This window comes from Mesocricetus auratus, unplaced genomic scaffold (assembly GCF_017639785.1).
Source record: "Mesocricetus auratus isolate SY011 unplaced genomic scaffold, BCM_Maur_2.0 Super-Scaffold_100676, whole genome shotgun sequence".
In the NCBI taxonomy this organism is placed as follows: domain Eukaryota; kingdom Metazoa; phylum Chordata; class Mammalia; order Rodentia; family Cricetidae; genus Mesocricetus; species Mesocricetus auratus.
Window position 1 is genome coordinate 16,410,147 of NW_024429266.1, and position 24,652 is coordinate 16,434,798.

General features: G+C 41.1%; 1 protein-coding gene across 9 annotated transcripts in view; it reads right to left on the minus strand.

The window, feature by feature from the left end:
- Sdccag8 (SHH signaling and ciliogenesis regulator SDCCAG8) overlaps positions 1 to 24,652 on the minus strand; it is a 196,834-nt gene that overhangs the window by 44,997 nt on the left and 127,185 nt on the right. For 7 of the 9 annotated variants that reach the window (XM_021231888.2, XM_040738916.1, XM_005078161.4 and 4 more), the window contains one exon: positions 19,091 to 19,222. In XM_021231888.2, the coding sequence (XP_021087547.1) occupies positions 19,091 to 19,222 (132 nt within the window). Of the gene's footprint in view, positions 1 to 8,461; positions 9,618 to 9,715; positions 9,835 to 16,355; positions 18,067 to 19,090; positions 19,223 to 24,652 lie in introns of those variants that run through there. The other 2 variants (XR_002384506.2, XM_021231887.2) reach the window with 2 other exon arrangements.

A 24,652-nucleotide genomic window follows, 5' to 3' on the forward strand; every position in this document is an offset into this window, starting at 1 on the left:
AGGAATCCTCCTGTCTCTACCTCCCCATCACTGGGATTACCAGCACATGCCACCCTGCTTTTCTTTTTAATATGTAGATGCTGGGTCCCCATGCTTGTGTGGCAAGCTCATTACCCCCAACCTTGGAAAGATGATTTATGGGAAGTGTATAAAAGTGTTGAAGTCATTTAGTGATGTCCTTCAGAGTTCAGGGACAAGATACAAAAATGACTAAATCTGTAAGTTCATAGTCTGTTGAATCGGACTTTTTTCTTTGCTCTGTCTTTTTGTTTGTTTTATTTTGTTTTGAGATGTCCCTGGGCTGGAACTCTCTTGCAGACCTGTCTGACCTCAAATTTAAAGTGATCCCCTCCTCCTACCCTCAGATTGTTGAACTTGTAGGCATGTGCACCACAGCCAGCACAAGTCAGACATTCTCAGGACAATTATGAGTGCCTGTACATTTGATCAAGCTATTGTTTGTACTAACTGCTGGGTAATAGAGAGTTGAATAAGAAAGGCTGCAACTGGGGTGTGGGATGATGAGCCAGCAGGTAACAGAATTTGGTAGGCAAGATAAGGACCCGAGTTCAGGTTCCCAGCACTCAGTGAAAAGCTTGCTGTGGGACTGTAGCTGCGGCTGTGCTGCAAGCACCCTGAGACCCCAGTGCTGTGAATGTTGTGACTCTATAACCAGGGGATCTCTAGGGCTTGCTGTCTCTAAGCTTAGCTCTAGGTTAGGTGACAGACCCTGTGTCAAAGCAGTAAAGCAGAGAGTGATAGGACAGGACACGTGACAGTCTCTAGTCTCTGCATGCACTCAGGATTTTGCATACCTGCATAAACATGTATGCATACAGCACACACATACATACTCACATATAGACATATATACAAGTTATTTCAAAAAAGGAAAAGCTGAAGAAACAGGGTACAAGTTCAAGGATAGCCTGGGCTATAACCTGTCAGAAAAGAAAGGGAGGGAGGGAGGAGAGAAGGGAAGGAAGAAAGGAGGAAGGATGGAGGGGAGCGGAGGGGAGGAGGAAAGGGAGGGGAAGGAAAAGGAATGGGAGGGATGGAGGGGAGGAAGGAAGGAGGGAAGGAAGGGAAGGAAAGGGGAGGAAAGGGGAGGGGAGGAAATGGGGGAAGGGAAGGAAGGAAGGAAGGAGAAGGGGAGGGATGGAAAAAGAGGAAAGGGAGGGGAGGGGAGGGGAGGGGAGAAAATGAGGGTAAGGAAGAAAAAAGGGAAGGAGAAGAAGAAAGGAAGGGAAGGGAAAGAAAGAAAAGGAGAGGAAAGGAGAGGAGATAGCTGATGAGGAACTTGACAGATTAATTTCGGGCAGTGACGGAGGAGCCATTCCAGGCTGTGAGAAGCACAGGCAGGCTTCATGGCTGCTGCTTCTGAGGGGCCAAGCTACACAGTCTTACCCTCTCAATATCTAAGCATCTACTACACCACAGCTGGAACTCATCAAATATGTGTGTGTATACATGAACAGTGCATGGACTATTAAAATGAATGAACACCAGTCTTCCAATTCACATGCAGAAATGATTCTAGACCTCTGGAAAGGATAACAACAAAAAAATACAAGAGAAAACCTTTTGACAGCCCACGAACTATGCAGGAAACTGTTTTCACCCTCTCAGCTCCTTCAGGGTTTACACTGTCTAGACCCACTTGAGACTGTCCTGGTGCCTGGACTAATGACCGAGGCCCGAGCTTTGCCTATGGGCCTCAGGCTCACCAGAGCACCGTGGACAGAAACAGTAGCTAAGGCTATGAGCAGTCCTTCCAGCCCATAGATGCGAAAGCAAGGAGCACACACAAGAGTGTGAGAGAACTAAAAACCAGGACTGGCAAGTATGTGACAAACAATTAGGAAACCTCTTGGGAGCTATGCCTGTCACCCAAGCGCTGGGACGTGTGCAAATTAGATGGGGGACTCCTTTCCAACTGTCTCACACTGCAGTTTATAACTGTCTATGCCCCAACCTCTTAGCCTTACCTGTTGGTCTTACATTTTAATTAATTAATTAAACTTGTTACTCAACTGTAACTAATTTAAACTTAAAGACTGATTAATGCTTTTAAAGGTCATCAAAGTTTTTAATGTATGAAAGTATATTTTGATTCTCTAACAGATGGATACTGCATATGATATTTCTTTAAATCAAAACACGCCATCCTTTTTTCAGGGCTGCCTTTCAAGAGCTGGGTCTGGAACAAAACTCTGCCCCACACCTTTGGGATAGCAAAGGAGCGAAGATTCAGGGACACATCACAGGTTTTCCTACCTGCAGCAGCTGTATGCTATAGCTGTCACATCGATAAACACTAAAACCTAATTAACAAGGGAAAGCGGGCTCGATGCTTAGATTCATGCCCAGCTTAAAGATTTAAAGCGAAAGTTGAAGGACCAGCTTCACTTATATTGACACAAATATTTAGTGAACTCAGAAATATAATTGCTGAAATACTGATTATATGAAAACAAAGATGAATGATTTAAAAAGACCCAACAAAACTGGATATCCCACGCTCAAAGTAAGGTAGGTAGGTATGCACAAAAGAAATGTAAAAGAATCGTTCATCTCAGATTCCACACACAAGCTGCTGAACCAAATGTCTGTATGAGTGCAGTCTTTTTAGCAAAAGCAAAACTGAGGGCAATGAAAGATGCAGTTTGGGTGTGGTCTATCTGGAAAAAAAATGAAAATAAAAATAAAAGCAAAACATCAAAGCGTCTTGATTGTGTGTATGATGGGAGATGTCATTTTGTAAATCTGTCTCTCTTAGTTGGTTGTTGAATAAAGCACTGTTGGCTAATAGGGAAGCAAGATAGGTGGGAGTAGGAGTCAAGGAGGATTCTGGGAAAGAGAGGCAGAGTCAGACCTGATGTAGGCCCCCATAGTAAGAGGTCCGGACCCTTTTCTCCGGTAAGAGAAATACTTAGATTAACAATTATGGGTTAAATATTTAAGTCAGAGCTAGCCAGTAAGAAACAAACAAATGGCCAACAGCTTCATAATTAGTATAGTGTCTTGTGTGTTATTTGGGGGCTAAACTGACAATGGAACCCAGCAGGAATCCCACAACATGTTTATGTGTATGTGTATGTGTGTGTTAAACAGACACCTGACCATTCAATATTTTTCACTTGCTTATTAGTACTAGTCCACTTGGACTCCTCAGAACACACGGATGAGTGAGATTCTTTTCAGACCACGGTCTCCTCACCTGCAAGGTGTGTGCTCTAAGAAAGGGGTGCGGAGTGGGTGTGGGGGGCAGGAGCAGAAGTGGGGCTACAGAATCATACAGGCTTCTGGGTCTCCAAAACATAGCTTTCTCAAGTCTGGCTCAGAGAAGACAGGCAGGGCTCCTTAAAACACTTATTAGTTGTTAAGTATATAGCAGAAGAAAGTATTTAGGAGAGACTATAAAAATGGTCACTATTGAGAACAAGTAAATTTCAGAAAAGTTAAATCATTTAGAAATTTTCATTACAAAGAAAATACAAAATTAGCCACCTATATAAAATGATTACAATGAAACTTAAGTTTCCATCATAAAATACTTGCTTAATTTGAGAATGAAAAGGGACCTACTTTATATCTTAAATATCTAGTAATAAATGAAAACTTTTAGTAGTAATAAAAGAAAACCTAAAACTGTAAAACAAAACAAACACCACCACCAAAATAATAAAAAGTGAAAACTTTTAATAGTAATAAAAACTGAAAACTGAAAAACAAAACAAACACCACCACCAAAATAAAACGATTTGTCTCAATTTAAAGCTCCAAAGGAGATCACAGACACAGAGCACCCCCACCTCCTACCCTCCCTCCTATCCCCTACCCCCCCAGTCTAAAGCATTTCTGGAGGCATTTTAATGTTACATATGTAAGACAAAAACCTGATCAGAGGAAGCAAGCTACCAAAGAAACAAACAGCATCTCGGCTAAAGTCTTTCGGTCTCAGAACCAAACTCAAGCCAAGCCCGAGGCTTAGGAAGCTGTAAATACAAGGAGTGGACAACAGTTGACCAATACTGCTTGAGGCCTGGGTACAACCCTCAGTACAGGCAGAAGCAACAGAAAATTCAATGCAAATTGTACCCAACTACTCTGCCAGCAGTGCGGCTTGTCAAAATGTGTTTTTGGAAAGAAAGAAAATTAGCTAGCATATTAACTTAACATTTCTTTAATTAATTGCTAACTAAATTGGCATGTAAACTGCCCCCTATGTTGAGGTTATACAAACTATACTCTTTACAAAGACAACAGTCTTTCATCTAATTTTGCATCTTCTTTCAACAGTCCTATTTGCCATTCATGAGTAGGCAAAGTAACCCCATGTAATACTAATTTATATGCTGCCTGGGAGTCTATATAAATTTCAAGTTTCTTTTATGATTCAGCTATTCCAAGAGTCTCAAAATATTTCATTAAAAATTAATGTGTTATCCACACAAACGGCAAATATTGAACACTAGGAATATAAATAAAAAATAATAAAAATAGTAAGTCTACTAATACTGAAGAGGAAGAGAGACAGGAGGGGAGAGCATGTGAAAGGGAGGGCGATTTTAAACATCCGGTTTCTATTCTGGACCATTCATGGGAACAGACAGACACAGCAAGTCGAAGCCAAATATACTCCCGGCTCTGACAGGATTTGTTTTCTATCTTGTCATTATTTCTTGCTGCAGTCTTCCTAATAATATTTCTTCAGGGTTCTAGATTTTCTGACTGACATAGCAGTCTCTGAGGAGCCCATGAGGGAAAACTGCAGCAGCCTGAGCCATGTTCACTGAGCCAGGCGGCTTTGCAAGGCTGCTGGTTGGGGTATGAGGCTTTTCTGCAGTCACTTTTCATACAAAGGCATCCACCTCGTGACTCACCCATGTTATACACAGCTGTCAAATCCCTCCAACCCTTTTCTTAGGATCCACACGCAATCGGTCAAGCCATAGGTGCCCGGTCTGTGACAGTAAGCAGAAGAGAGACGCGCCTGGCTCACTAGCACTGGGACAAAGAACAAGCTCAACACACACTTGCTGTCTGCCGGTCTCACAAGAATCATCCTAGCCAGGGCCAAGCAAATGCTACCGCATTGTATGTCCACCCTCTCTACTTCACTGAGAGGAAGTCACACGGCTCAGCAGGCATGCAGCGCAGCAAGGGCTTGGTCCTACATTAGAATTTAACAGGGTTGCACTTCACCCGAGAAAATGCAGGGAGGGTTTTGAGAGTAACAAAGATTTGTTTAATACTGACTATAAAACACCCCTTTGCATCAAAATAAGTGTCCCCTTTTATTGCACTCTGGTTATTTTCTATAGAATTTAAATTGTACATAAAATTATAATTGTGCCTTGTTTTATGTAAATTGATTGTCTCAATTATTGGGAAAGGATTGGAATGTTAATGGACTATTTTGCTGGAGACATGCCAAGCAAATCAGCAAAAACTCTAACAGCTCTAACTAGAGGTATACAGCCAAACATTTACATAAATTATGAGACCAATGCGGTCTCAAGTATCAATCTTACAGTCTAAAACCAGAGTGAGCGTTTCTCCAAAAAGATTAAATTAGCTTTAGCATCCACTGTTAGAAGGTTCTGTGACTGTGTGAGTTACTGCACAATTCTAATTTGGATTTATTTTTCTAAAAATAACAAAAGTTAAACAGCAGAAGCCATATGTGTAGAAAGGACATCTGCGGGGCCACCCTATTCCCTACTTGCTTCTTACAGGTTAGTTATAAAAAGCAGGGCTCCATCCTGATGCTTGAGCAGGGTTAGATCCAGTGGCATTGTGACACACTTGAACAAGGCTGTACACTTGGTTGCTAGAGGGAAGGCCACCTCAGGAAGCTGGCTGCACACGCACACTGGCCTTCTGTGATGTACTTACTGCCTGACAGAGCTCCTTTATGTAAAAGCAGCATCTGTGAGGTCAAACAAATCTCCACACTTCGGATCATGGGTGTAGGCAGACCTCAGCCGTTTAGTTACCCAGATGGCGACATGATTTCTATAGGTAAGTTATAGCCAGGGATGCCAGAGGTATGGTTACACAACTGCCTGAAACAGCCAGCCTTCTAAAATGGCTTCCACAAATCCTCACCATCAGAAAACATGTTGATGAAGGTGTAAAAATCACCTCAGGGTAGAATACCACAAACCACCTCCTTCACAGCCAGATTCAGGCATGATGGATTTACTTTAATTACTGTCAATTTGAAATATTTTAGGAACTGAAATTTTAAAGATGCAAGCATTTTAGACTTGAAAAGAGCTCTTTGGCATTATTAATATAGGCATACATACAGACATAGGTAAAGAATATCTATAACTTAAGATTTGAAGCAGGAGATACAGATTTCTTCTGATTTGTAAACTGTTTTGAGTGAAGAACTCTTCACCGTGCTGAAGAATGAAGCGGAGTTTGAGGCACTTCTCTCGGCACCGAGTTCAGCAGCTGTAGCAGCGCCTGTAAGTCATTCCCAGGGAAAACTGACTCTGGCTTCTTCTGAAGTGCTGGCCTGGCTCGCATAAAGCAACCCCAACACAAAGGAAGTCTCAAGTCCACCTGATAGATTTGTGTCTATAAATTTTACAGTACCCAGAGTTTTCTGACAATGAGATGGGTGATTAACATTCCAAGTGTCAAAAACTGCAGATGTAGTGTGTTTGCCCAGCACGCAGGAAGCCCTGGATTGGACCCCATTACTGGTACTGCATGAACTAGGTGTGAATCAAGAGCAGTTAATGCAGTTGTTAGATATTTACACAAAATGTCTTTAAACACTTGCTCTTTATTTACTATGGATGAGAAGGAGAAAAATGGACCTGCCCATGTTCATATATGAAAATTATTTTATAATGTTCTAAACCAATTGATTTCTCAGAAATGATCACAATAGAGTGTCAAGACATCATAAACCCAACATTCTCTTTAATCTGTAAACTCTCCATCCCCAGCAGAATCCCTGTTACACTAGGATGAAAAAAAAATGCATGGAACTGTTCCATATAAGTCCACATCTTTACCTATACAAAGGTAAGCATCATTTAGCAATTGTAAAGGCATTACTCTCCCTGTTTAATTCCCAGAAGTTATTCTGTTCATCGTCGCCAAAGGAATACCAAAAGTATGGCATACCACTTGGCAGTCAGTTCTCTGGCCCACTGCAATCTCAGTCCACTCTGCCTTCCACTGCAGGTGACCCCACAAGCTCCCTTTTATGTCAGGAATTTTGGCAAAATTCCACCAAGGTGATCTACAATTAGAACTTCCTAGAAAGTGAAGCTTCTGCAGTCCTCTGTATCTATCAGGGGAATTTAATCAGCTCACATAGTGTCCCGGATGTCCTGTTTTTCTTTTCCTCAGGCTTATTTGTTATTTACTAATTACTTACTATTAAGTCAGAATGTTAAAATAAAAAGCCCTAAGTTACTATTTTGTTTAACAAAAGCATGTATCCTCTTTCATGTGCCAGGCAGACACAGTCCCATGAGCTGGGGAGTTTCTTTCCTCTTCTCATAGCTGAGGAAGCTGATTAACTGGGAGGAAGTTACGTGCTCAAGGTCAAGGGCAGGTTCAGAGGCTAGGATCCCAACACAGGTGGAGAGCTGCAGAGACCGCTAGGCACCATATGCTCTCTTAGGAACTAAAGTCTTTCTAAAAGCTCACCGACTCTTGCTGTAAAAGCCAGGCGCTCTTGGAGACAAATTAGCCAAAACAGTCCATAGCAGAGAATTGGACCCTTAGATGTACAGTAAGTGGGAAAGCTGCTGGTGAGTTTTGTAGAAGCGACTATGGGAACCTGGAGTCCACACTTGACCAACTGGAGAAAGAGGGGAGATGCCGATGAATTTTTGAGTGTGGGCTGGGGCAGTAGTCAGCCTTGTGCATGTCACATATGTGTAACTTAGGCACAGTGCACAAGTCCTCCGAGGCTTAGTATCTCCTGAAAACAAAATAGGATGGCACTACCCATCACAACTGTCCTGAGGTGGACTTTCAAAGAATCTCTTGCTTTGAGTGTACCTGTTTTTTCCTGCTCACTAGCCCACTCCCACTCTTGGGAGGACTTCCCTTTTCTTTCTTTCTTTTTTTTTTGGGTTTTTTGAGACAAGGTTCCTCTGTATTGTTTTGGAGGCTGTCCTGGAACTTGCTCTGTAAACCAGGCTGACCTCGAACTCACAGAGATCCGTCTGCCTCTGCTGCCCGAGTGCTGGGATTAAAGGCATGCGCCACCAATACCAGGCTGACTTCCCTTTTCTTAATAAAGTATCTCTATTTCTACTTTTAATATAAACAAACAAATAAATAAATGGAGTTCCTATTACAGGTTATTCACTTATCAAATGTGAGACTTGAGTTGAAGATATCTAGGACTCATCTGCTCAAGAAGTACTGCAATTCCATGAAACTGACACTGAAACAGTTGGATGCTATAGTGTAACAAGTTTATTTATGTATGTGTGTGCATGTGTGTACTGTGCAGTCTGTGTTCCTTTGAGACAAGTCTCTCTCTGAACCTGGAATTAGGCTAAGGTCAGCAGGCCCCAGAATTCTCCGGTTTCATCCCCCACAGCATTGGGATTACTGGCACATGTAGCCATATCAGCCTTTTTATGTGGGTCCTGGAATCAGAACTCCAGTCCTCATGCTTGTAAAGCAAGTGTTCTTACCCACTGAGCCAATTGTCTGGCCCCAAGCATGAATGGTTTTTAAAGACATTTTTTATACACATGATCTGATTTGGCCTTTATAACTGTTCTGTAGGGCATTCAATCTATATGACTAAACACAAGGAAGTTAGAGCTAAACATCCATTCATCTTGTCCTAGATCATAGGGTCATCAGGGAGCATGGTTGGTTCCTCCCTATCTGAGACCATTGCTTTCCTACAGTTTGTTGTAATTCTAGAAAAGATGGGACAGTTCTTACAATAATGGAGGAGATAAAATAACATGAAGGAACACATGTCATCACTAAGTGGTACAAGATGAGAGGAGTAAGTGTCTGACTGAGTCATATTGAGCAGCCTGCATGGAGGGGAGTCTCAGGAAAGGAGTGTAATACAACAAAGGTTTCAGAAGAACGAAACAGGAAGGGAGTAATAGACACATCTGTAGAAATGACCATGGCCAGGGGAGAACACAGCTCTGCTTGGAAAGGACAGCAAAGGGTGGAGGGAATGAAAGAAACATGTAGAGGAATATCTCGGAGAACTGAATTTCAAAAGGTGATCTGCTTCCCTGAATGAAGACAATGAGACCATTCTGTCCTCAGCAGAGTGTAGGCAGGGGATGAGAGGAACACAGTTAAGATTTTAATGACAATCTCAAAGGGTGACTAGAGGCTCTGAAACCCCCAACATAGGAGGACAGGAGGAGTCTGCACTCAGTCATTAGTTCTCTGTAGACTTCCTGCTGCTAGTCCCTCATAGGAATGGGGTTTGCTTCTAGAGAATGAACAAGGCCTTTCAGAGGATCCATCCAGTGGCGAACAAACTGTCTGCTGGAGATGTGAGCAACCTCCTATGCCTGGTCCAAGAGGGAAAGTGGAAGGAACATCTCTCTGCCTGTGGCGTAACATCAAATGTCAAAACGCCAGCTCTGTGAGAAAAAAAATTGATTCACAGTGTCTCAAATTACATAAATACTTCTATATCATGGTCAATTTTAAGCTAGAAATGTAATGCAAAATGGCTCACGTTTCCAAAGATTTATCACTAGCTCCAGCATACTTCATATCTGCTACTAAGGAGGCCACAGAAAATCCCATCTCCTTCCCCATCTCCACCATAAGCCATATGAGAGTCAAACGGAAGGTCTGGAGAGCAAAAACAAAACAAAGCAAAACAAAATAAAAATCACACTGAGAAAAACCACAGCAGGAATAAACAACTTCTTTGATGGGCATATCAGAGTGAGGTCAAAGAAGAACTGTATTAGTCATGTTATTGTTGACAAAATACATAAACTTAAAGGGATGGATTATTCATTGGGGCCAGGTTTCAGAATGGCTAGTCCACATTCACAGGTTCCACTGACTACAGACCCATGGTGAGACACAATGTCATAGCAGTGGGAGGACCTGTTGAGCTACTCATCCTGTGACAAACAGGAAGCAGAAGAAGGGGCTGGGGACCAGGTATCAATTTCAAAGGCATTCCCGTAGGTCCCTTGAGGTCCTCAAGTGGTCATGCCCCACCCAGGAGAACCTCCAACAACCAGGCTCTGCCCATAGGACACTCTAATGGCCATAAAGGCCTGACCCAGGCCCTCAAGATGCAGGTGGCCAAGCTACACTCTACAGAGTAAAAGCCCAAAATCGAGTCACAAAATGCCGCCCATCCCAGGCCACCCCGGAGAGGTCTGTCTCAAAGAAGCCTTATGTAAAGCCTGCCCACCCACGTGCATTTGGTTCTTTGCTGCTCCTGTCCTGAGCAGAGGCAGCCACCCACCTATGTTCCTCCTAATACATCTCTAGTGTGAGGCTGGTGTGTGGTGTCATGTTGTGGTATTCCTTGCTCCCAACTGTCAAGATACCTTTCCCCTTAGAGCTGTGACAACGGGATTGGGATGCTTTTCCCTCAGAGCTATAACACTTAAAATGTTGCCTGTAACCATTTCTTCCAGCCAGATCCCACCGTCTTTCAAAAAAGTGACACAAGCTAGGTGAAGAATTCAACACACAGGCAGACAACCTTTGACCTCAACATTGGGGAGGTAGAGGCAGGTGGATCGTTGTCAGTCTTCTCTCTCTATAAATTACAGGACAGCCAGGGGGTACATACAAAGACCCTGTCTCCAAACATCAAATCAAAACAAACAAAAGGATTCAACACAGAAACCTGTGGAGAACAACTTTTATCAAACTATTGAAGACAGCACTGCATTTGAAGGTTGGACACTCAAAATTATTTGTGTGGAAGCATCTACAGGGATCGGGAGAGAATAGATGAGTACATCCAGGGGCTGCCAGACACCATGAGGCCCAGCTGGTGTAAAAGACAGCAGAGGACAGGATGACAGCTCCTCCTGGTCTCTGCCTCAGCTGCCGCCAATCTCCTGTCACACTTAAAGCCACAGTGCTATGTCCTTGACTGTCCTGAGCAGGTTCTCCCTTTTCCCTGTTATGCATACTTTAGCTTCTCTTCAGGGTGTGTTACCTAGTTTTTTTTGTTTTTGTTTTTTTCCTGTCTCCTGAATTAGTCTTTACCTGCAAGCCTAGGCAAAGCTTGTTTGGGGTCCCTAGAGGATCTTGGGTCTATTTACTCATGCAGCAATATTCTACTTTATGGTCCCTCTCTGCTTCCCTAAGTAAACCAGAAGCTGCTTTAAGACCTCATGCACTTTTGCTTTTGTGAGGAAAGCTAAAGAAATGCTAATTAGTGTGGAGACACTATACTAATAAACTAGAAGACAGAAAAGAGAGCTCAAGCCAGGGAATCAGAGGAAGGTGTTGACATTTAACATCTAATGGTTAAAATTACAGAAAGTATTAGGCAAAACAGAAAATCCGACTGCAAGAATGATGAATAAACCCTGTTTAGCTGAAAAGTGCTACATTTAGGATAGCAAAATATCTAATCAGAGTGTATCAACCTTCCTAAAAGGTAACTAGAGAGAAAAGGCTTTCAAGAGTTGCCTCTGCAAGCTTCGCAAAGATGGAGCTGAAGGTAGTCTACGCACCAAAGCAAGGGGCTTTATATTAGCTATGGGGAGAGATCCCATTTCAAATACAGAAATGCACTTTCCCCCCGCAACAGAAGAACAGATATTTACCTGCTCAGAACCTGGGACGAATGAGACATGACTAGGCCAAGCACAGGGAACATATAGAGCATTGACAACACTGTGCAACCATGTAGTGAAAGACAGATGCCTCGGGCAGAGTACACAAAACTAAAGATGGAGCCAGGGAAATGGGCGGGTGAATGAAGGTGCTTGCCACAAGGTCTGATGGGTGAGCTGATCCTCAGGGTAGGAGAGAACTCAAGTACCATGACACTCCCACCTGAATAAGAAACACATAGTTTTAATAAAATACAGAATTAAGGTTGACGCTAATGTAAACAATGGGTTTTGTCGATCATGCTGATGAAGGTTTATTAGCTGTGAGGACAGCAACACTTTTGGGGGAGATGGTGACAATAGGAGAGACTATGCATGCTGGAGGACCGGTGTACAGTAAACCTCTTGATTTTTTTTTGTGATCCTAAAATTTCTCCAAAATACAGTCTTTCAAGAAAAAAAGGAGTACTCCTAATTTCCGACTATACTCAAAATGTGATTTTTGAAAACAACTAGGTAAATATAACCTACTTGAAGTTTGACTTGGAGCAGGTCTGTAAGCTTATACTGGCTCATGCCGAAAGCCTACACACTGAGCACACAGAATATGCACTCACATTCACATACTAACACAATATCACAGCTATATTCCAAGTTGCAGTGCAAAATGCTCAAAATCAAAAGTTACACTGAAAATTCAGAAGGCATTTTCCCATAGAAATAACATTATGTAAACATGGTATTTTGGTTCACAGCCTAAATCACAAGAACCAATTTAACCCATAATGTAAATAAACAATGATCTAGAATGGAAGCCCCTGCAGTTCCAGTTACTCCCCAGAATCCACAGCAGAGAGGCTGGTGTATATTGGAGGTCTAACGAGTGTGTTGAATATGGGATATGGGGTACACTCCATGCTGATCATGGCTCTACAGACTTTATTGATCGTGTTAAGCAATTTTCACAACCTTACAAGGTAGCACTTTACAGAAGAAAGTGAGGGAGATGAAACTTGAAGAAAGAGCTTGCTATGACTACGAGGCTAGACATTAAAGGGAGAGAAACCCAGAGCTCTTACCTACAAACACATACCTTCTCACTATTAGGCCTTAAGAGCCCAGGACTCAACCCAGAAGGAGCTTACGTGATTATACATCTCACTAGGGCATGGATGTGTGATAATCAGTGATGCATTCAAGTATATCTTATAATACTACAGTTCAGATATTAAATGCTGCCATTGCCCCATGTGACTAAAGTTTGATCTCTAGGGTGGCACTATTGGGATGTGGTGGAACCTTTAGGAGATGGGAAATCACTGGGGTCTGGTGTGTTCTTAAAGCGTATTGTGGTATTCCAGGCCCCTTCTCTTCCTCCTTCCTGCTTCTAGATATGGTGTAAGTGCATTTGCTCTGCAATTAGCTCCTGCCCAACAAGCAAGAGGCCACATTCATCATGGACTAGAACCTCCACAACTGAGATCCAAAATGAGCCTTTTCTTTTAATAAATTAGCTGCTTTAGGCATTTTGTTATGTGACAGAAGGCAGACTAACAAAACTAAGCACGCAAGAAATGCCTGGTGATTAAATGAAAGGCAGTCTTTCTCCTTTGCTGCGTGTTGGGCTTACTGCAGCCAAAAGTATAATGTTATAATTATGCCTTTGGTATTTCCTAAGTTTCTTTTGTTGGGTTCCTTTCACGTTTCATCTACTCCCAGGTGGTCAGCTAATATAGCATCTGCCCTGTTCCATGAATGTAACTGCACAGACTGTTTCAAATAATTCATTAACTCAAAATAAAATCTTAACTCCTGAGAGGTAGAGCCTCCAGTCTATAGGGAGGCAACAATCTTATTTCAAGTCAAACATGGCTCCTTGACCTCTCAGGCAGATTTTAGCGCTGCAAAGAACAATGCATTATAGATAGATTGTTATGAACCACAACTGACTTACAATTTTGGAGCAATTTTAGGAAAAGGAACTTTCTAAGCAGTTCTAATTATCACAGCTCCCTCCTTTCCTATACAACATTCTTGGCTTCTTGTTCTTGGACTCCATAACTTAGGCAGAGATCTAATTCACACAAACCTGTGACCAGTGCAAAACTGCAAAATAAACTAGTGAAAAAACAATGTTTAACATGATATGAATCACCATTTTCTTCATAAAAAGAACATCACTGCATACTCTAATATAAAGGTATATAAATCTAACATAACCCAGACATCTTGAAAATTCACATTTCCTAATATGCTGTCAGTTATAAAAACAGAGTTGCAAACAGCATAGCCAGGGAGGCCTTCTCTATGGAAAACTGGTGGTGACAGGGTAGGAGGCAAAGGATCATACATCCATCTGCTTCAGCAAGAGATTAGAGAGATGATATGCTTCTTAATTACAACTCACACATAGTGTGTGTGTGTATGTGTGTGTGTGGGTGTGTGTGTGCAGGCACATTCACATGTGTGAATAGGACATTCATGTGTGGTGTATATATGAAGGTCAGAGGACACCTTGTATTGGGCACAAAGAGCTCTCGTGTTTGACACTGCTCTAGATTAGTCAGCTAAGAGCTTCCAAGGCTTCTGTCTCTGTCCCCATCTTCCCATGACAGGACCCCTGTGATGCTCACACTGTCAGACTTTTACGTGGATTTCAAGGATTCAAATTCAGGTTCTCACCCTTGAATTGTAGTGCTTTCAGCCATCTCCTCAGCACCGAAATGTAGTGACTGAGAAGGTCAAGTGTGCATTGCTTTACTTCAATGGGTTAATAAAACAACCCAAAGCAAACAACTATTATAATAAGGCTAAGTCTTTAATTAAATGCAATAACAGAAACATGAAAACCAACATGATCTCAGCACAAACCTTGATCATGAATAGTACCCTAAATGCCCTTCCCAGGATGACAGGAAGTCAAATGAGCAGAGCTTGTGCTGTAATGCTGGAGGTCTGTAGAGTCAAAGTCACATTCTCAGTAACTTGGTTTAGCTTACAAAAAAACAATTCTCAGTCTCTTTAAAACACTTACTTACAAGTCTTTCAGAGTGAATGTAAGAACTGATGAGAAAAACCTAGAGCTTTGGTCTGCTCATCACCACCCAGTGAGGTGCACTTGTGATGATTCCTCTAAATTAGAATGCCTAATTCAAGAAAGTATCTCGGGTATAGGGGCATATAGTAAACCTCGTGCCTCAAACTTAACATTAAGACTTTTGGTTTATATAAATCACAGAGAGCAGAGTGTCCTTCACAGGTGGCCAATGGAGACCAGTCCTCTGGGGAACCATTTCACCTCCTCCCTGGTTTGTGAGGCCTTGGAGCAGCCCCGAGTGACCTCACAGGAGACAGTGAGTTGTGCCATGGCTATGGAGCATTGTGGACTCACAGTGCCTCAACTAGCTATTCTGCTTGGGTATGTGTTAAAACTTTTAATTCTCAGATTGACACTCCTTGAAATGGGGTCTCCTGGGAGGTCTTCAGGTCACATGAGGCATGCCCATGAAGAAGACAGTGGATCCCCAGCCTCCCTTTCCTTCCTATCTCCTGTTCTTCATTGTTGTAATTTAGATATGAAAGGTTCTCAGATCTCATGTGTGGAAGGCTTGACGACTAGTTGGTGGTGCCATTGGGAGGTGGCAGGATGGTAAGATGGCAAACATAATCAATGGATTAGTCCATAGCTTACCAGGCTCCTTGGGGGTGGGGCCTCTTTACAGGGAGTAGGCTACTGAGGAGTAGGTCTTTGAAAGCTAAATTTTGCTTCTGGTTTTGGCCTTCCCTGTTCTTTGACCCTCAAATAAAGAACATCTCTGCTCAGCCACCCTCTCTCTCTCTCTCTCATGCTATTTGGATTTACCTCCGTCCCCAAAGCAATGGGACCAGCCAAAGACACTCTGAAGCTTCTAAAATCATAACCCAAAATAAGCTTTTCTCCTTCAAGGTTGTGTTCTGGGAATCGTGTCACAAGGATGGAAAGTTTACTGGGAAGGTCCACCGTGGGATAAGTAGCTTTCTCTGTCAAGCACTCTCAATAACACTGCATCACCACAGGCCTGAAGCAACAGGGTCAACTGATTTTGGACAGAAATCTTTAACACTTTGAGCCAATAATATTCCATTTCTTCTTATAAAGTGATTGTCTTAGGCACTTGTTAGAGTGACGAGAGCTGGCTAGCCCCCAGTTCAAGCACAGAGGATGCTCTATAACCATGGCAATGAGCACAGTAGGCTCATCACACTCCTGAGTCCCTCGATGAACAAAGTAAAGGATGGATGAGATCCCCACTAAGCACAGAATAAACAGATTTGGCCTCAGCCCACCTCACTTTCACCACAGCAGTAAAACCACCAGGCTGTCCTGCAGTTGTAGGGTTGGGGAGGAGGCTCCCATAGTTCAAGATTAACCCCCAATTAATGTTTGGTGTTTTGATAACTTTATATCCTCAAAATCTTCACAAAGTTGCCTCTTTTCCTAACTCAGCATCCTCAGATTTCTCTAGATTTTCAAACCCTTTTCGTAGAAACACAACTTTAGAATTCTCCTAGGGATTGCTAAAGCATTCCTTTATTATGTCATGATATCACAAGCAGGGAACTTTCAAGTAAAAACATTTCATTTAAAATAGTCATAAATGTGAATATTTATGTTAAAATTTCCTATTTCATAAATATTGTCACTATTTCTTATGTAGAAAATACCTAATGTATTAATTACATAAAAAGGCATGATTAGTCAATAACATAATTACATTTTAGGACCAAAATATACCCTAACATGTCAAATTGAAACTACATTCATAGTATAGAATCAAACAAATTAAAATAGCCGCTTTTTTTTGGAATTCTTGTTTTCTGAATGTATAATCTGATACATTTATATCATCCCTCTTCTTTTCTAAACAATGATGGAATACAGATTATAATTTCAGGTTTAGATTCTAAGTATTTCTTGGAAAATTGAATAGTTTTAATTCTACAAAATCAAATTGTTGCATTATATAAAGTCCAACATTATATTTTCTATTTTGAACAGTGGCTTTTGAATAAACTTTCCATTATCAAAACACAATGTGGGGATTTCAAAGATGATCCCTTGGCTTACAGAATTACCAAGTTTAAATTCATCATTAGCTTGCATATTTCAGTCAGAAGCTTCAGTGGCCTTATGCACACTGCTCAGATGAACTGCTCACTTATCCAGGAGGACAGTGGCACAGGATAGTCCCACCGCCAGCACAGCCAGGACTGCGGGGCTGGAGACTGTGTGTGGTCCATGAGAGAGAGCAGAGCATTGAGCAGAACTCTTCTGACTGCCTGAACCTTCTGCAAACTGAGGGGCTTGCATACTGCTTATTTTTCTAGGAGGACATGTGACTAGGTGCTCATTTTAAAACTGAAGAAAACAGTCATTATTTTAACATGGAGTTCCAAGATTATGTTCACCCAAGAGAAAAATCTAATTTTCTTTCTTGTTCACTGAAACTTTGTTGATTTTTACAATAATAATACTCAATGCATTTATATCTACTCCAGCTTAAGACAAAAACTTCTTCGCTCTAAAATGTACACACCCACTATAAGCTGGCTGGTCTTGCTTTCTGCATTTTCTTATGTCTCACCTCATGACAAACTGGTAAATGGCTAGTTAAGAATTTCAAATCACTCTAACTTTCAACCCACTTTAATCTACTGTCTACACCTATTCTCCATCCAAAATTGCTCCTGCTGGCTTATCGGGTGATGCGCACATTACCAAGGCCAACAGATGTGTTCTGTCTTACTGTGTGGCTAGCATCTGCTTGAGTAATTCCTCTTTCCCAAGGCAGTTTTATCAACGGATTGAATAACAGTCCTTTTCATGTGTTGCTCAGGTTGCTTCGTGGCAACATCTTCTGTGGGATTTTCACCTAATCTTTGAAAGTGTGGCTGCTCTTGAGGGTCAGTGGCCCTTCCTTCCTTCTTACTACTTCATGCTGATGACACATTTATCCCTAAAGGTTTCAAATATTCTCCACTAGCCAAGGGAAATTTCTACCTCCAGCCTAGACCTAGCTCCAAGTTCAGTTTCCCTAAAAACATGCAAGTTCCACCAGAGGGAGCGCCATATCTACTTTGCCGCTTCGTTCTCAGCATGTGATGGATACCTCATAGTACATGACACATAGTAGTAATCAATAAATATTTCCTGAAGAGACCAATTATTCATTTGCTCTCCGACCTCCAGTTGGCATGTTTCCCTCTCCAGGCCTTAGTTTTCCATCTGGAAATAAAGTGACAATAGCAGCTCCTTTCCAGGTCTGCCTCAAGGCACATCAAACAGAGAACATAAGTGCATTTTATAAATTAAAAAGCAATATGCCTGTGTGACACACACACACACACACACACACACACACACACACTTTGTAAAAGCTAAACCTGGGTCCTTACAAAAAAAAACCCTAATGTTTCCTGGCCTCTGACATAGAACAGTATCTGGGTTTAAGCAAATATCCTGTGAGTTAAAGAATGAATGACTAATTCCTTGCAGGGCTACCTGTACTGTAACATGCTGTTAGGTGAAGGCAGTGCTGTCCCCCCTCTACTTACAGCAAGTCATCAAGGTATCAACATATAGGCGCCACTGTCTTCCCCAATGCTGTTTACCTTACACATTTCCACTTTCCCCTAATTACATCAATAGGAACAGAGAATGTACTGGTATCTGTAGGATGGAAGCCATGAAGCCATCTCTATGAGAAAGCTGGTAGCTGTTCAGTACACAAGTCCAAGTCTACAGAAATCTACTCATGGTTGCTACAAAATGCATAGATTTTTATCCTTGGGGGAACTCTATGACCAGAGTTTAAAAATGGCATATTCATACAAGGGGTTATACTTATCACAACAAATAAAACATCAACCAAATACTACACAAAAGGGGAAAGGAATTTGGAATCAATCACTCAAGATTTGAGTTTGACCTCTACCATGTGTTCCATCTGTGACTCCCTGTGAACTGAGTTTCTGTCTCTAGAGAAGAGAGTGGTTACCACGGATGGTACCTATTAGGAGGCTAATGTAAGCCAGTGGATGACTCCATCTTGTGATGACAGCATCATCAGCAACAGCATGTAGGTAACGACACAGAGTCCAGACATGCTGGCAGACTTGCTCAGCCAGGCTAACACCTGGTTAGCTTAACAAACCTAACCGTCTACTTCTTCCACAGGAACTGTCCTGCCTGTGACTCTGACACACTTGGTGTGCAACTGGCCCATCGTGGGTCAGCAGACACTCATTACCTTTCTCTCATCGTCTCATGCACTCTCCCATGCTGGATGCACTGCTCCTCCAGTTCATCATTTCTCTTCTGCATCTTCTCCAGCTTGTCACACATATATCTTTTCTCTTCACTCAGTCGAACTATTTCTGACCTAGAGAGGGTAGAAACACAGAAATAGTAGATGGTAAAGAGTCACCTTACTAGAATGTATTTTCATTGTATAAACAGACCTCGGCACTCTCTTAAGCCCCGGACTTAAGGCAGAATAGTGAAGGGAGAATTAGTTTATATCAAAGAAAATATTTCAGATATCCACAATGCCTAGTAGAGGAATATGTACATCATAGGGATCCCAGTTACAGTACTGCAGAGATCTGAGAGATCAAGCAGAGAGCTCTAGTTGCAAAGGGGTAACTGGCCCTTCCATATTCTGAAAGTAACGTCTTTATTCCCTTTCTACCCTGCTCCTAGACTGATGTAACAGGGATGGAGGATGGCCTGCACTGAGACCAAAATCTCCATGGTGACAGTTTCAGGACATAGTCTATATCCAGTCTTGGATGACAATCCCAACTCTAACATTTGCAGATCAGAAAGCTATCTAAGGAAAGTTGTGTCCTTTTTCAAACTCAACTGCTTGCATTGACACCACGTCCTCATGACTACTGTCTCCTCAGTTAGAGAAGTCACACTTCAAATTTCTCTACATTATAGTAATTTTTTAAAGTTAATCAAAAACACTTTTCATGAGAAATTAGTTGCCTCCCCAGAAAGGATTGCTTTATTATGCAAGGCTGCCTTTTGTTCTAGTCAAGAAGACCTTGGGCTTGCCAGGGGAGATCTTATCCCACAGAATGTTCAACCCAAAGACCACCATGCTGGCAGGGGTGGGGCAATGTCAGTTTTCATCTTTACTCAAGTGCATACTAAACAGAGCCTGCTCACATCAGTATCTTCACCATCCACAACTCAGCATGGCTTTCAAACCACCTCTGTTCACCCAGATATTTCCTTAGAGTTTGCCCTTCTGAACCATGCCCTACATCTCACCCTTCCCACCAATTTTCAAGAAAGGCAGAGTACGTATAGCTCATCTCCTTTTTAAGCTCAGCTAGTTACTCCCACTGCATTTGCCTCTCCCACTAAGAACACGCCCACATTTGAAACAGTCTATATCCCCAGATAAATGACTCATATCTATCCATTCAAAATCACATATAATACAAAAAGTAACCTACAATCTATAATAATATCTGAATTTAGTATTTCTTCCCAAACTAGTATCTCCTGTCATATATTGAAATTCATTCCAAATGGAAAAAGTCCTTAAACCAGATTAGGAAAATAATAAAATCCATGGAAAAGAACCCATACCTATATCCTCAGACTGCTTCCAAGAGAGGTGCCATTTTCAAAGAAAAACACAATGGAAAAAATAGACAATCAAAATATAAAATGTTCATGTATAAAAAAGCATATGGAAAGCCACATGTTTATGCTTATATCCATTGTAGCACTACTTATAGAGAGAATTTTGGTCTATGACCCAATACATGGAAACTTTATCCAGAATTCTATCAATAGAACATTGGCTATCTTGCTTATATGTTACAAGTTACTTATTGACGTAAAATGTAATATTTTGATAAGAACAGGAAAACAGCATGTATAATGCAATTCCATTTTACAATTATTTGGCCATGCACCAAATATTAATGCTAACAATTTCTGGATGGTACAATCCTTTCCCTTGTGTTTGACCATTTTTTCTGTATTTTATCAAGTTTTAAAATGGATAGTGCTTCTGGTGAAAGTCAGGATTGAGGGGGGAGGGGGAAGGGGAGAAGAGGGAGAAGGAGGGAAGGGTTCTGGTGAGGATATGTATTCTCAGGCCTATGCACTTGCTGTTTGATTTTATTGGGGGAGCCTAAACTACCCTTAAAAAATTTAGTAATTAAAAAAACATAAAACACTACAAAAATACTCATGAAAATCAGATGAGGGTTAAAAGTACCATTAAAGTGCTGCAACCAACAAAGTTATAAAAAAAGAGGAAATATGGACAATTTCTCTAGAAGGTAGCATGAAATGGTCAACTTTACTACTATTTTCAGAAATGAATAATAAGATTTGATATTACCGTCAAATATGTATTTCATCCCTACTCTGTCTCAAATCCATCTTTTGAAGATCTCAAATACTCTAGGAAGCAATTGTTAATTTCCTTTCTCTGTGAGGGAAATATGCAACTTAACTAGCTGTCTAATGTCAGCAATGGGGAGTGGCCAGTCCTGCATGGCGTCTCTTATCTATGTGCCCAGCTCTGAAGGAGAATTCTACCCACAGTGCAATGCTCACGCTCATCCCTCTTCTATGAACCCTTCTCTATTTGCAGTCACACATTTATTTAGGCACATTTCTACTGAGAAGAGGTTAATTCAACACTTAAGCAAAATAATACACATTAGCAGCCTTGAAAAGTGTGTCTGGCTTTTGAAGCAACAATTCCCTTTTAAAAGGATCATCAAATTTTAATTATGTTATAGTTATACTATTACTTCTATAGTTAAAAGTTGAAATGTCATAAACATTTAATGAACAGGAACAAGTGGTTTGATTACAATTTTGTTTGTGGATTATTCACTGACAGAGAAACATGCTCATTAATGAGATAGGTAGAAAGCATCTGTAAAACTGCATACACTGCATGAACCTATCATGACATAAGCTGCTGTACATGACACATTTACATATCCATGAAAAATGATGAGGTGCATGAAAAAATAGCAGGGATTTTCTTGAGATAGCAATGTTTCCTTAATTTTTCTTTGTGATTCCCTATAATGAGATGTCTTCAGTAAACACAAAAATATGGTATTTTTAAAGTATAGACTACTATAATATGTGCTATTGTAACAATCTTTCCTGCCTTATATACTTTGTTTTTTTCCCACTTTATTTATAATGGCAACTTGCCTACCAGCTTCTGTCATACAATACAGCTTCGCTATATGTGTACATACATCGTTCTTTATTTGGGCAGAGCTGACAATATAGTCACACAACTAGTGGCTTGCAAAGCAAAGAGAGAAAACAGAAAGCCACATTTACCCTACTCCCATATCAAAGGAAAATGACTCTAATTCATTTTCACAGAAATGTAGGCAATTTCTGGCTTTTCAGAAGCATGAACTTTCCCTGCATTTTATGTAGCAGCTATAGCGTGTAATTGCATTTGCATGAATGGAAGACATTTTACTACTATAATTCAGATTATAATGATAATTGCTTTTAAAGGAAAAATATGACACCTTCATTTTTTTATTCTTTTGGATTCTGCTTTGACTTTTGGTAACAATTAACAGAAGGTCAGTATCAGTCTCCTTTTGTAGAATACAATTTTTGTAGCAGCCCAACCTAACATCATCTAAACATGCAAGGAGGAAAAAAAATAGTTCAACCGGGTGTGTGTTCTTTTACTTCAATTAAACTCACACAGTTGGATACCTACTGCTGCCAAAACAGTAATATAATTTATACATTATAGTCCACATAGTAAAACTACACTAAAAGTCATTTAACAATATTTATAACTCCATAAAATACAGTGTTAAAATATATGAACTGCAATATGTACCAAAATTATAAAATTTGTTTCTCATCATCAGTGATTAAAACCAGGATCATTACTCTAGCCTCAATACTCACAACCCTGGTGACAGATTAGAATTCAAATCTTAATGATCAATTTACAATTAACAAGATAGAAGTGAAACAAATTAAACCAACCATTATATATAACGAGACCCCATGGACTCCCATTGTTCCTCTTAATTACAAAACGCAAATCACAAATACACAATGGGCAGTGCTAGACATCAATCCACAGGCCTAGCAACCCAGCAAGTGACAAATACAGGAAAACGGGGAGAAGCAGAGTCACACGGCCCCAGTCCTGTGCTCATTCCTGTCTTTCAGCATGCAAGGAGAGAGAAGATGAGACCCACACAAAGTGTGCTTCATCTCCACCATGGAAGGAAGGGCGTCGTCAGTGTGGGCACAGGCTCATCTTTAGCCAGTGCCCAACATTTTCTAGGTCTTCCCAGACCAGCTTTTGGATCATAATTCAAACCGTGCCTCCAACATTTTAATGTGGATTTTTCCAAATGTCTAGGGAGAGAGATACTTGCTTCACTTTGATAAAGAAAAATAAATTGCATGAAAAATATTTACCTCCCTCAACAACCTCGTAACTATGGAAGTTCTCAATGTACTAGGGAATGTGGAGGAAAGGGGTAGCTAAAGTTTATACTTAACTAAAACCAGTCAGAATGTTTGCCTGGTGCCAATTAAAAACAAAATAGAATTAATTTTCTTGCCTCATAGTCAAAAACAAGCTATAAAAGATGTAAAGTATGAAGCAGGATTCCAGGTTTCATTTTAAGTGGGAGCCTGCTAGTCACGAGCCCTGTGGTTGCAGGCACCACTACACGCACATTGTGAAGAACTGGGCTGATGGCCTCGGAGGCTCCAGAGACAGACACAGTTGTCACCGTCATAATGTGATGTACAGTTTACTTTCAGAGAAAATGCATCGCACGGGCGCGCGTGCTCACACACACACACACACACACACACACGCACGCACGCACGCACACACTCATACACACGCACGCACACACAATTTCAGTACATTTTCCGAGAGCAGCCTTGCAGGAGGCTGAGCAGAGAGGCAGGATGTATGGGCATGGAGAGCCCAGACTGGAAGCTTCTCTAGTGATTCCTCATGGGCTCTGGTCAAATGCCTAGATCTGTAATTGAAAAAGCTAATTTTCAATGCTGAGTCCCTTTATTTAGTGTGGCACTGTGAATGACCCAAAACGCTTACAGAAATTTTAACAAGGAAAGGGGACAAATATTTTTAATTGATAATAAAAAAATCATGTTTTATTTTCATTAAAAATTTTACTACAGTACTTTGTGAAAAACCGGAACCCAAATACTACCTGGATTAAACCATTATTCTGGAGACTGCATTCCCCCAATGAGAGAAACCCTTACCTCAATGGCCATCAGAAGTTATTCATCCCAAAAGTTTGGCACAGAGTGCATAGAAGCCTGCCCTGAAGTGACAGGTCTCACTACATTATTATTCTTATTTTAAAGGAAACATTCTGAGTCACAGCAGAAGGTAACATCAAAACGGAATGTCAAACGGAGCATAAAGGAAAGAGAAAATGTCTTAATTCCTTTGAAACTGGGGGAGAAATAAGGTAGGACTGACGAGAAAGAAAAGATGCCAAACATACGACCTTAAAAACCCAACTTCTACTGTTCTGTGAAGTACAAAAAGTTTCAGAGCAGAACTACTTATTGTCACTGCTTGTAAAGCCTTAGCTTTGTGGGTTACCATTTTAACCCTTCAGACTCAGCACCTGGAGTCAAAAGAGCCTGACCCACAAAAAGCCATGAGGTCCAGCAATGTCTCTGAGGTGGCTCTGTTTGGACCTACAGATATTTTCATCACCAAACAGACATTGCTCATTAGAAAATGTTACTCAGGTCTTGCCCAGTCATGAGG